Consider the following 13,224-nt stretch of genomic DNA (forward strand, 5'->3'; position numbering starts at 1 on the left):
TCGCTTTCTCTGTACCTATATCCCTTTGTATGCTTAAATCTTTAAAACTACGCAACGGACTTTGATACGATTTTTTTTAATAGATAGTTATTAAAGAGGAAGGTTTTAGTATAAAAATTATTAGGCTTTAAACAAAGCGGGCGAAGTCGCGGGCGGAAAGCTAATTATGAATTATCGTACATTTGTCTTGTTTCAGCAAACGATGGGTATAAATACAAAACATTCTCCTCAACGTACAGGATAATATCATTCATGATGGTCGTTGGGTTCGTGTATCCCAACCCTAAGTTGAGTAATATTCGTGTTGTAGCTGTTTGTAAGTATATATAGATATCTTGTGAAGATTTAATTAAATTATTTTAAATTTCACAGGGATTTACAAAATTAAAAAAAAATATATTCATCGTAAAAATAGGAGCGAATCTCAGGTTTTTAATGAAATATACAAAAATAAATTACGTAAATAAGCAACCATAATATTCTCACTGATATAAAAAAGAAATATTATAAAAAACAAGTAAGGTGCATTATGGTAAGGATGACGGGAAAATTGCAATAACGTTAATTGAATACGTAACTATTGATTGATTAAACAAATATGAATAATATTGTTATCAAACCCGATTATTTTCATACGATGCCTTCACGATACTCACAATAAAACAAATTACCCGAAATCCGGAGTTGCTCGAATGCACTATACTTTTTAGATCACAATATAGCACCTAACCATGTCTTTCAATAACTAAGGCCAACCGAAAATTGTATTTTTTTCACATAGACTAAAATTTTGAAGACAACATGATACTATGAAATAATTTTTCATCATATAAACCTATTCCATCCTCTATTTAAACTTGTTAACTCAATTTTCTTTTACAGTCGCACTCCTACTATCAATAGCCCCTGTATCATTGCTAATATTTATCGACATGTACAAATGTTTTATGCGACGTGATTTTGTGAACATCATACGCCATAGTACTGTCGTTGGACCTTTTCTGGGGAGTTTTTCAAAGGTATATTTAGTAATAACTTACGGTCTTACTAATAAAATGTTACCCATTCGCTTTGCAATGGATTATAGTTATTGCAATAACCTGTCTTGTTTTTATGATTGACGTTTCATGTGAGCAAGAGCAGGACACAGCTATGGTAGAAAATGGTAGAAATTTATCCATTGTTTAACTTTTTATTAGTAAGGCCGTTAGTGTATTGTTGGAGTTATTTGGACTATATAGATTTTTAATTCAAGTTTTTAAAAGAATCTTTTTAGTTTTTAATACATATATGAAACGTATAAATAATAAAAAAGAGAAAAGAAGAGAAAGAAAAGGGAAGAGAAAGAGTTATAAACTCCAGAAAGCCAGAAAAATAATATTACTTTATTTATACTTTCCAATGAAATATGTACATTTTTAATTTAATTTTTCAATAATCTTACCCACATAGCATTAATTAATAATCCTACAATTTGAATGTTTACTTTTATAGCATCAAAATGCTTTTTTTAAAGAAATTATTCATAAATCAATAAACAAATTCTCTTTCTAGCAAATAATAATGCACATGAAACAGATCACTGGTATGCAAATAATCGACGAAATAAACCGCGACTACCATACCTACAACTTCATGCCTGACCACTACCAGGCCATCATAGACGCAAGCATCAAAAACAACTTAAAATACAGCGAAAAATGTTGGGCCATCACCGTCGTATCTTGCGTTATGACGTTTCCAATAATGGCAATCACTTTAAACATATACAACTTTACCTTTAAATCCGAGCCTACGAAGTATATGATACACGATTTACAGAAACCGTATGGTGACCCAGAAGATAGGTTCAACTCTCCCTACTTTGAAATCATGTTTGTGTACATGTTCTACTGTGCTATTCTATATGTTATTAATTTTACTGGGTATGACGGTTTCTTTGGCTTGAGTATAAATCATGCTTGTCTGAAAATGGAGCTGTATTGCAAGGCTTTTGAGGATGCGTTAAAAGCGAGTAGTGTAGAGGAGATGCATGAAAAAATTGTTGGTGTTATTAAGGAGCAGAATCGACTTTTCAAGTGAGTGTAGTTTTATTTCAATAATATCTTTGTCTATTTGGTAAGAGCAACTATGGAGTTTCTTGTCGGTTTTTCTCCATAGATACTGCTTTCCGAATCGGTGGTAAATGTTAACAATATGTAATGACGTTCAAAAGTGTTTCTAGAAGAAGTCTAATTAAATAAATTAATGTTTGAGTTTGAGTTATGATTTGTTAGCTTATTAAGAACTAAATATACATAAATAATAAATAGTCAATATGGCTATTAAGTTGAGAAAGTATAAAATTTCCCGTTTTTACATGTGATATAAAATGTATTTCTATCGATTTGAGATAATCTGTTATGTTAGATTATAATATGAAATAAGTAAATACATTAATTCAATTTGTTACAGATATGTCGACCTAATACAAGAAACCTTCAACATTTGGTTGGGTATAATTCTCATTGCCACCATGATACAAATATGCAACTGTATGTATCATATTACTGAGGTACGTATTCTGTAAAGATATTAATATAGAAAAGAAAGATAGAGAAAGGAAGAGAAAGAGTGTGAGTAAGAGAAGGGGAACATACAAAGATCGGTTCTGTTCAGTAATTATAATATATTACTAGCGCTCCGCGGTAAAAAGTAGCCAATATCACTTTCTAGGCATCTCCAGGCATAACATTCATGTCATAAAATCGTTGCAACGTGATAGAATGACAAACAAACAAAAATACCCCCCATTTACAATAAAAATAATAAGTAAGGATTTCCATATAAACAGTTTTCAGTGTGTTTAAATTTGAAGAATAAAAAAAGAAAATAAAGAGACGAAAGAAGCAGAACATAATTCATTTTTCTTAAGCTACATTTAAACAGTATATTTCACATATTTTACTATATTATGTATGCCAAATTAATTTTCAGGGATACGAGCTCGATCTACGGTACATTATCTTTATTATTGGCACCATAGTGCACATCTATCTGCCTTGTCGTTATTCAGCTAAGCTACAGCATATGGTATGTATTTATTTATTTCATGTTATACAAAAAGTATTCTATTATTATTGAATCTTATAAGAAACTTTAAACACATAATATTATATTTTCTATACTATCAGTATTTAGATTTTTTTGCAAAGTATAGTACAATCGATTAATTGAATTTAAGGGAGACTGTATTTCTTGTGAATTGTGCGTGATAAAGAGCGTGTTTGCCGAGCACACGTGTCAGAAGTGAAACTTCTTTGACAAGATTCAAAGATACCCAAATCGTCGCCTTACCTATGACGTGACAGTATTGCCATGACGCGACCTTGAAATTTTACTCTCAACGCGCCTAAAGAAGTTTAACTTAAGAAAAATATTTATTTATTACAGTCATTAGAAACAGCTACACTAATATACTGCGCAAACTGGGAGCGAGTCAGCATTATATCGATTCGAAAAATGGTACTCTTCATGATAGCCCGAGCGCAGGTAATGTAACATACCTTTATGTATATTTTAGGTAACTTTTAACGGATTTAAATCGTGATTTAATTACTTTGACATCAAGTTTTTGAGACAATAAATATTTGCAATGAGTTCGATTCAAAATTTTATTGGATTTTGCTTCAAAACTCGAATAAAATCGTTGTTTTTTTATCTGTATTAATCTGCTAAGCAAAGATGCAAATTTCATCGAATTAAAGCTCTTTTATCTACAATATGTATTTGTAAAAATTGTATAAATAAATGAAAGTTTCTTGAAAAGAAACACAAAAGGATTCCGTTTTAATAGTACCCGGATTATTCTGTACAATAGTATGGCTCGCAGCGTTCTTGAATACGCGAGTGTCGCTTGGAACCCCTACTTCACCGTTCACTCTCAACGACTGGAAGCTGTACAGCGAAGGTTCACTCGGTATCTTGCCTTTATTTCACCTGGCATTTCGCATAGACGCCCCTACTATGATAGACTAGCTTTTTTCAAAATGGATAAACTTCAGGATAGAAGAGTCACCCTAGACCTAACATTTTTGTTTAAATTGTTAAACGGAACAATCGATAGCCCAGATTTGCTCAATAGTATAATGTTTAATGCTCCCCGTTCGATTCCCAGAAAACCTATCCGAACTTTCAGCATTCCAACTTGTAGAACAACTCTCGGTTCGAACTCACCAGTCTTTCGCTTATTGAGAACCTACAATGAATACCTCACTAAAGTTCCGAACCTTGATATTTTTCACGATAGTTTATCAATGTTTAAACGAAAAGTGCACAGATCACATCACGTTTTAAAATTAAGCAATATTGAATTAATATACTAAGGTACTTTATTTGTATAAAACATCCCCATTAACTACATTTATCTTTAGTTTTTCTTGTAATGCTGTGTACATCTATAATAGGATCAAGCATTAGAATATTCTTACTTTGTATTTATTATTAAGGAATGATGTATGCGCGATCTGTCGATGTACCCAAATAAATAAATAAAGTGAATGAATTCGTGTATACGCCATTGTAACAGTGTAATATAAATTAGTGTGAACACAGGCTCCTGAAAAACAGTTTACAACTATATTAGGAGCCTGGGCCATTAAGTTTTTGTAACATAATATAACTAGCGGTCTGCCCCGGCTTCGCCCGTGGTACATATTTCGCAATAAAAGATAGCCTATGTTCTTTCTCAGGGTTTAAAGATTATCTGTGCCAAATTTCATCAAAATCGGTCCAGTAGTTTATGCGTGAAAACCATACATACATACATACATACAAACCTTTCCTCTTTATAATATGTATTACTAGCGACCCGCCCCGGCTTCGCACGGGTGCAATGCTGATACTAAATATACTACAGAAAAATTGTGAACGTTGTATAGGTATAAAAATATAGCGGCCCGCTCCGGCATCGCACGGGTATAAAATACATAGCCGGGCGGCCGCAAACGCTACGTCCCGCAATTTTTAAATCTGTAATATCTTCGAAAATGTTCACTTAAATCATACGGTGTAAAGGGCCATATAGATCTATATTAAATGAACAATGTATCCATGGTATTTAATTGGTTAAGGATTAATGCTGTATTGGTTAAAATCGCTTCGAAAATTAGCCATTATTTGTCGTAAAAAGTAAATGACAAAAAAAGTTATTGTGGGTTATCCATAAGAGATAGACATATACCATCGCGGACTTTTCTGTAGACCTTTTCAATGTGTATAATACTTAGTACATTATTTTGATAAAACTCGTAGGGTTCAGCCTGCGTTTGCAATGTAAGCGGAATAAATGTAATTTTTTACGACATCACATGAGAAACCTCAAAAATAACAGTACTTCTCCACTACTTAATGGATCTTATTATACATATAAACCTTCCTCTTGAATCACTCTATCTATTAAAAAAAAACCGCATCAAAATCCGTTGCGTAGTTTCAAAGATTTAAGCGTACAAAGGGACATAGGGACATAGGGACAGGGAAAGCGACTTTGTTTTATACTATGTAGTGATGGTGTAAATAAATGATTATTTATTTATTTATATTTAAATTGAGTATTGAATAATATTTATTTCCTTTTTAGATACCACTCGAAATAACAGCGTTCAACAAATTAATATTCGATATGGATCTCTTTGTATCCGTAAGTTTTTGGTCATAAAATATGTAATAAAAAAACGTTTCAGTCAGTTTAAATTAAAATTTTTACAAATATTATTTTCTTTCAGATCCTGCAAACTTCATATTCAATGTACACTTTATTACGTTCATAAGTATCAAGAATTCTAATTCGAATTAAGTTTTTTTTTACGCTATTAAGGCTATATGTATGGCCGGTGAATGAAAAAAAATTCATGCACAAAAACCTGTAAAATTGTTCAAAATCAGTCATTTAAACTTAGTCCATATGATTGTTTTTGTCAATTACTTTTTGTAAACTAGGAAGATGAAAATAAAAAATGTAAAAACACATAAAACTGAAAGAATAGAATAAATTCGATTGCTCTGGCGGATCACGAGTGGCTGAGTTGGTCAGGCATCCGCCCCGGAATGGCGCGAAGGATGCGGGTTCGAGTCCCGCCTCGTGATCGAATTTTTTCTATTCTTTATAAATTTATATTTATAAATTTATATGTAAAAACACTCTAAAAAATTATTACTTATTTTTTACCATTTCTACAATACACACACATTTTTAGCATAAAGCATTGTTTATTTTGAGCATTTTTTATGTAAAAAATAAAGACAACTCACCGCCGCATTAGTGTGATAGAAGAAGTCGTGCAATATATCGAAAATGGATGTCTCAGAAAGGATGAGTTTCTGCAGATTCTCCGGGTGAAAGTCGTGCCCGTACATATCGACTGCTGATAGGAATATCGACTCCATTTGGTTGTGACGTAATTCGTAGGCTGGTTGGTGAGCTGCTATTAACACCTGTAATATATAGTTTAATAAAGGTTATAAGGGGGAAACAATAAAAATATAATGTCAAAAAATTAATGATGATTTTGACGTGATAACGTTTTTAAAATCGTTTTAGTCGGGTGACATGTTCAGAAACTTGTGTCACACCAAAACCTCACGAGCGCGATCGCAGGTATAACGAGAGAGAGACGGACCGATCTCCCGTCTCATCTCGAGCGCTGCCACCAATAAGACGTTATCACGTAAACATCTCGATCGTAAACCTACTTTACAAACAACCAATTTTTTTTAAGAATTTGTTTATGTATATTCGTCATTTAATCACCTGCCTAGCCCGCAAGGCCACGCGGCTGTGCTCCGCACGGTGTAGCGATGTGAGCTCGTTGAGTATGGCCGCTAGTTCGTCTGTTAGACCCGGCTCGTTAGACCATAGGTGGTCTATTAGCATTGTTACCTGTAAGTCATTATTATTATTAAGAACATAAAATAACACATAAAACTAATAGAATAAATTCGATCGCTCTGGCGGGTCACGAGTGGCTGAATTGGTCAAGCATCCGCCCCGGATTGGCGTGGAAGGATGCGGGTTCGAGTCCCGCTGAGTGATCGATTTTTTTCTATTATTTATAAATTTATAACATAAAATAATTTATCATCATCATTAGTAAAAACATCATTTCATTTATCGAGGAAGGCTATAGGCTATATATCAACACGCTAAGACCAACAGGAGCGGAGACACGCGGGTGAAACCGCGGGGCGCAGCTAGTAAAAAATAAAGTTTTGCTCACCAAAAGATTCTTTTTAGCCACTTGATTATGTGAGAATATAATATTAGCAACAGATTGCATGTCTTCCTTGTAACGGTCGCGTAGAGCCATCACGCATTTGTCGTATGAACCTGAAATATAAATAAATAATTTATTTTTTTATGAAAAACATACACTAGAAAATACTTTGAAAAACTTAATAAAAAGATAAAAAAATATGTTTGCTTAATGTTGTTCGATACATATTTGGAAATTTACGACTGTTTCACGCAATAAATCGCGATTAAAATACGTTAAATAGACATTAATTTCTAAATATACATATATATATATATATTTTTTTTTATAAAACTTTGTAACATATATAAAGAAAAATTTTAATGTGTGTACGTTGAAACATCTTTTGCAAAAAATAAACGACCCATTTTCAAAGTGAAACTTCTCTGGGCATGTTGGGAGTAAAATTTCAATACCGTCATGGCAATACCGTCACGTCATGGAGTAAGGCGACTATTTTGGTGTCTTTGAATCTTGCAAAAGTTTCATATCTGTCACGTGTGCTCAGCACGCACGCTCTGTTTTACACTTACTCAGAAATTAAACACATTTAAACTCGTTGCTAAATTATTTCACAAATAAAGCACGTTTTAAACCCGTTAAAATAACTCACCTAGTTGGAAGTTACTCTCTACTTGGAAGTATTGTTTGAGCAAATCGTGTACGGCCGCCTTCATTCTGCCTCGTATGCCGTTTCTGTAAGAAAAACGTTATTTTTATTTATCTATAACCAAAAATAACATTGGAGTGTCTGTTTATAATATTGAAACAACCGATTTTTAACCGACTTCAAAAAAAAGGAGGAGGTTATCAATTCGGCCGGTGTCAACTAAGCACTTAGTATTAAGCCCGTGCACTAAGCACTTAGAGCTATTACGCACTGTCGACCAGTCGCTGGCGACTCAGTCGCCGGCGACTGTGACTTACTATAGTTTAAATAGGGGCTTGCGCACTTAGAGCTATTACGCACTGTCGACCAGTCTGGACTTACTCCTGGACGACTGACGACTAAGTGCGCAAGCCCCTATTTAAACTATAGTAAGTCACAGTCGCCGGCGACTGAGTCGCCAGCGACTGGTCGACAGTGCGTAATAGCTCTTAGTATTAAGCCCGTGCACTAAGCACTTAGTATTAAGCCCGTGCACTAAGCACTTAGTATTAAGCCCGTGCACTAAGCACTTAGTATTAAGCCCGTGCACTAAGCACTTAGTATTAAGCCCGTGCACTAAGCACTTAGTATTAAGCCCGTGCACTAAGCACTTAGTATTAAGCCTGTGCACTAAGCACTTAGTATTAAGTCCGCGCACTAAGCACTTAGTATTAAGCCCGTGCACCGACATCAAACCTTTTTAGTAAATAGCACATCTGAATAATATGTAGTAATAGTAATAATGATATCAAATCTTTTTTATTTTTTACTTTTCCGTTTTTGAAGTCGGTTGTTTTTAACGCAGTTATTTTTATTACTAAATGCATATGGATATACATATGTATATACCAAAATAGCAATTTTTATAATTTTTGTGTGTATGTTTGTTATAATATAAATAACTTACCTATATCTCTGTACTAAAACAACAAGAGCCTGTGTACTCATAAAGAACACATCTCTGTCAGCACGTTTCGATAGAGAGGCTGCGTGGCTGCAAAAAAAACATTTAAATATACAGAAATTTAAAGAAAAAAGTAATTATAAGACTATTTAGAAATTACCTATGTTTAGAAAATTATAAGGAATAGAAAAAAATCGAACCCGCATTCGTCTTTCTGTCAATCCACGATTTTTTTCTATTCAGTCAAAATTCTCATTTGAATGCTATGAAACTAGTTATATATCAATTTTGTAATGTTCTTTATTTTATCAATGATATTTTTTTTAATTATTGGACACATTCCATTATTAAAACATAATATACATTTGACACAAAATTGTCCGAAGCAAAACTCAGCCTATGCATGTACTAGGCAGAGTTGGTTTATGAGCATTATGATTTTTTCTGATTTTTTTTAAAGTGAAACTTCATTAGGCGCGTTGAGAGTAAAATTTCAAGGTCGCGTCATGGCAATACCGTCACGTCATGGAGTAAGGTGACGATTTTGGTATCTTTGAATTTTGCCAAAGAAGTTTCACTTTTGACACACACGCTCTTTTTTACTATCTTTTTTTTTGGTAATTTCTTAGGTTTTAAAATTAAAATAAACACATACTGATCAATAACACTGGCTATTTGTTGGCTCGGGAACTGCGCAAGCACACTGGTAATATTTCTCTCGTATAGCGCCATCAATTTGCGGACTTTCTTCTCGACTGAGAGCGGTATTCTGCCTGATGTTGATGATAATACCTGGGAAATGGGTAAAAAATATTAATATTTGTTTTTTTTGAAGTGAAACTTCTTTATCGGGGTTGGAAAAAAATTTAGTGTAACATTTTTTCGTTACGCGTGACATTTTTCCGTTACGCGCCATCTTTTTCTTATCCCTACCACGCGTGATTCGACGTATTTCTGTAAAGTTGCATATAGTAAATTATTTTTTGAAAAATAAGGTCATAAAGAAGTTTCACTTCTTAAGTGTGTGCACTAGTACACGCACACATTTTTTTTAGATATAAGAAAAGTGTATTAATAATGGACTAACTAATTATATCAACGCACCAGCTAAACTTAATATATAATTAATTCCAAATATATGTTAATGTTTCTCTTTTTTATGGCAATAGAATGAAAAATAAAAAAATGACTGTTAGGATTATTATTTGTGTACATGTTGATATTCGAGTAAGATTTTGCAAGACGGCATTATCGTAAATATCTGTATATTTTACATCAATTATTAGATAATCAAGAATTATTCCATACTAGATTTCCGCCCGCGGCTTCGCCCGCGTTTTCAAAGGAAAACCCGCATAGTTCCCGTTCCCGTGGGATTTCCGGGATAAAACCTATCCTATGTGTTAATCCAAGTTACCCTCTATATGTGTGCTAAATTTCATTGTAATCTGTTCAGTAGTTTTTACGTGAAAGAGTAACAAACATCCATACATCCATACATCCTTACAAACTTTCGCCTTTATAATAGTATTCCATATACAAATTATTGACATATCTTTAATGAATAATGGGCATAATTTGCAAAAAATATTGAGTGACCTAGGCGTATTTTTTTATTTCTATTCCTTAAAATTTGACTGTATTTATATATTTCATTAAACACTTTAGTAATTACTTCACTACATAGTACAAAACAAAATCGCTTTTTCTGTCCCTATGTCCCTTTGTATGCTTAAATCTTTAAAACTACGGAACGGATTTTGATGCGGTTTTTTTTAATAGATAGAGTGATTCAAGAGGAAGGTTTTAGTATATAATTTATTAGGTTTTAGACAAAGCAGGCGAAGCCGCCGGCCGTAAGCTAATTTTAAATATAATATTTACCTCCTGTAATTCCAATAAAGGCAACGAAGGGTCCCTTAGACTTTGCATGAATTTCTCAACCACTTCTCGAAGACGAGGCGTGTTGTATGGATCTGGGAGGCAGTAACCTGTAAAAATATACGAAAATGGTAATAATAAATAGTAAATAGAAAATAATATTGCGGGATTAAATCGATGTTTGACTGACCGGTTGGCTTGGTTGGTAGTGGCCCTGCCTTCCAAGCCAGAGGTCCTGGGTTCGATTCCCACCCGGGGCAAATATTTGTGTGATGAACATAGATGTTTGCTCTGTTTCTGGGCGTTAATTATCTATATAAGTATTTATTTAAAATTATACATGTATGTTTATCAGCCATCTGTTTTCCATAACACAAGCGAAAGCTTAGTATGGGATCAGATCGTGCCGTGTGTGAAAATTGTCCTGAATATTTATTTATTTATACATTTAAATCTATTTGAGGCTGAAATCAAAAGGTTTCATAAATGTAATTTAATTTATCGAACTTGAATCGTTGCATGTATATAAAACTTATTTGAAATTTTAAAATTCACTATACGCAATGATGTTATCACACTTGCTCAAACATTGTCCTACACTTGCTGTGTTTTATTTTCTCTAAATTAATTAAAATACGTGGTTCAATGTAGCAGAAAATCATTACTTGCAGAATACTTAATTTAATATATTTAGGGCCGATTTTTCAAACTTACCCGTCAAATAAAGTATTACACGATAATATTAAAATGTCACGTAAACTGTCAAATACGGACAATGAGAAGACATTTTTCAAATGGTAGTTTAATACGTAATTCGATGAATAAGTTTTAATCAAGGATTGAAAAATCAGCCCTTATACTAATTAAACTTTAGTATAAATATATTTAACTACCTACATATATTTTCAAATCTAAATTTTATAAAAATATAATACAGCACTACTCTATATTCTCTATTTACAAATAATAACTCACCAGCCAGCGTATTCTCCAATATGGCCCTATATTTATTGTGCGCATGATTCAGTTTATCAGACACAGATGATGCACTATCACCGAGTGGAAACTGACCCTTGTACGGTTGAGCCGTTGTGACTAGCGACGGGTCGTCTAGTTCTGTGAAATTGTAAAATGGTGGTTAGATTTTTCTAGTGTGGGGGCAAAAAAATGTTAACCGAAACGGTTTCTCAACAAACAAGTCGTAATTATGTATTTTTTTAAAAAGTACTGCAGTTAGTTATTTGTCCTAAAAATCCTTTATTAAAAGTAAATATATGCTAAAAAATACTCTCTTTTACTGTAGATTATGTTTATTTAATTTATATAGAGAAATTCACAATTTTTTAATCCAAAAACGGTACTTCGTGGCAGTAATCTTCAAAGTCAATTGTAGGTATCTCTCATTCGAAAACTCTGCCCAATACACGCGTAGGCAGAGTTTTGCTTCGGACAGTTTTTGAGTGGTATTGTGAGTCTAGTTGTTTTTATTTATTTATTTTATACACTTTACTGTGCTGGTATACAAATACTTTTTTAAAACAACCTTATAGTATACACTAGTATATAAAATAATAAAACTTATAGTAGACTAGCACAAAGGGTGGCCTTACCACTTAAGAGTGATCTCTTCCAGGCATGTTTGTGGTTTTGTATATTATACGTCAATGTATAGAAGACAATAGATAACAGAAAATATATAATTTATATAATAATAAACTTACCAAGTGTCCCCATAAGTGATCCCATATCTAAAACGGCACCAGGTCGCATGCACCAAGTCACAACACCCGCCTCAGGCGCGGCTAGTGTCATCACCATTTTCATCACCTATACGAAAAACACATTTGTAGCGTAACCAAGAAGCTTATATCTAATACACTGGCGATTTCATTATGAACATTAACTTGTAACAAGAAAATATGACGTTGAATGACGCCTGTATGTTTTTTTATCCCTTTCACACCTAGGTAGTTAGTTAGGTTACCCTCACTTTGCTAATAGTCGTTGACTTGCTGCGATTTGTTATCAACTACCTACATCAATTAGGTAGCTGTGTAGAATCGCAGTACATTCTTACTACATTCAAACTAATATTTAACCCGGCCTCGCGTGTTATTTCTTATATATGTGTATATTTGGTCCATAAAAAACCAACACACAAACCTCAATCTCAGCGTACGGCTGTCCCTTATCAACATGGCCGCCATCTTCAACTAGGCAGTTAATTAACTTCCCAGCCGATGGAGCCCTTAATTTAGAAGGGTCCTTTTCCTTATCGAAGACGACCGTTTGATTTCCGATAACTATGCGATATTTGTCAACTTCGTCCTTTAGATACGTTGTATAGGACGCTCCTTCGACAGATAGTAGTGTACCTGGGAGAAAAAAATAATAATAAATAAATATTTCAGGACAATTTTCACACAAGGCACGATCTGATCCCATACTAAGCTTCCGATTGTGTTAAAAATGTTTGTACTGTTCACTTGATATTAAAA

The 13,224-nt window shown here is 33.4% G+C and overlaps 2 protein-coding genes across 4 annotated transcripts in view; one reads left to right on the forward strand and one right to left on the reverse strand.

Annotated features, from left to right (window-relative positions):
* Window positions 1-13,224, reverse strand: part of ACC (acetyl-CoA carboxylase) — a 78,681-nt gene that overhangs the window by 23,258 nt on the left and 42,199 nt on the right. For all 3 annotated transcript variants that reach the window (XM_089713299.1, XM_089713300.1, XM_089713301.1), the window contains 10 exons: window positions 12,890-13,101; window positions 12,448-12,553; window positions 11,702-11,842; window positions 10,730-10,836; window positions 9,501-9,637; window positions 8,849-8,935; window positions 7,906-7,988; window positions 7,257-7,366; window positions 6,791-6,919; window positions 6,292-6,474 (listed from right to left, as the gene is read on the reverse strand). In XM_089713299.1, the coding sequence (XP_089569425.1) occupies window positions 6,292-6,474; window positions 6,791-6,919; window positions 7,257-7,366; window positions 7,906-7,988; window positions 8,849-8,935; window positions 9,501-9,637; window positions 10,730-10,836; window positions 11,702-11,842; window positions 12,448-12,553; window positions 12,890-13,101 (1,295 nt within the window). The remainder of the gene's footprint in view (window positions 1-6,291; window positions 6,475-6,790; window positions 6,920-7,256; window positions 7,367-7,905; window positions 7,989-8,848; window positions 8,936-9,500; window positions 9,638-10,729; window positions 10,837-11,701; window positions 11,843-12,447; window positions 12,554-12,889; window positions 13,102-13,224) is intronic.
* Window positions 238-5,881, forward strand: LOC149475440 (odorant receptor 13a-like). The gene is made up of 8 exons (XM_089713495.1): window positions 238-316; window positions 883-1,019; window positions 1,555-2,078; window positions 2,455-2,554; window positions 2,977-3,072; window positions 3,433-3,531; window positions 5,621-5,680; window positions 5,766-5,881. Exons 1-8 carry the CDS (start codon window positions 253-255, stop codon window positions 5,808-5,810), a joined length of 1,125 nt encoding a protein of 374 aa, XP_089569621.1. The 5' UTR covers window positions 238-252; the 3' UTR covers window positions 5,811-5,881.

Source organism: Colias philodice, chromosome 30 (assembly GCF_061535455.1).
Source record: "Colias philodice isolate Cphi_HAF_F1 chromosome 30, ilColPhil1 Martin Lab GWU primary, whole genome shotgun sequence".
In the NCBI taxonomy this organism is placed as follows: Eukaryota; Metazoa; Arthropoda; class Insecta; order Lepidoptera; family Pieridae; genus Colias; species Colias philodice.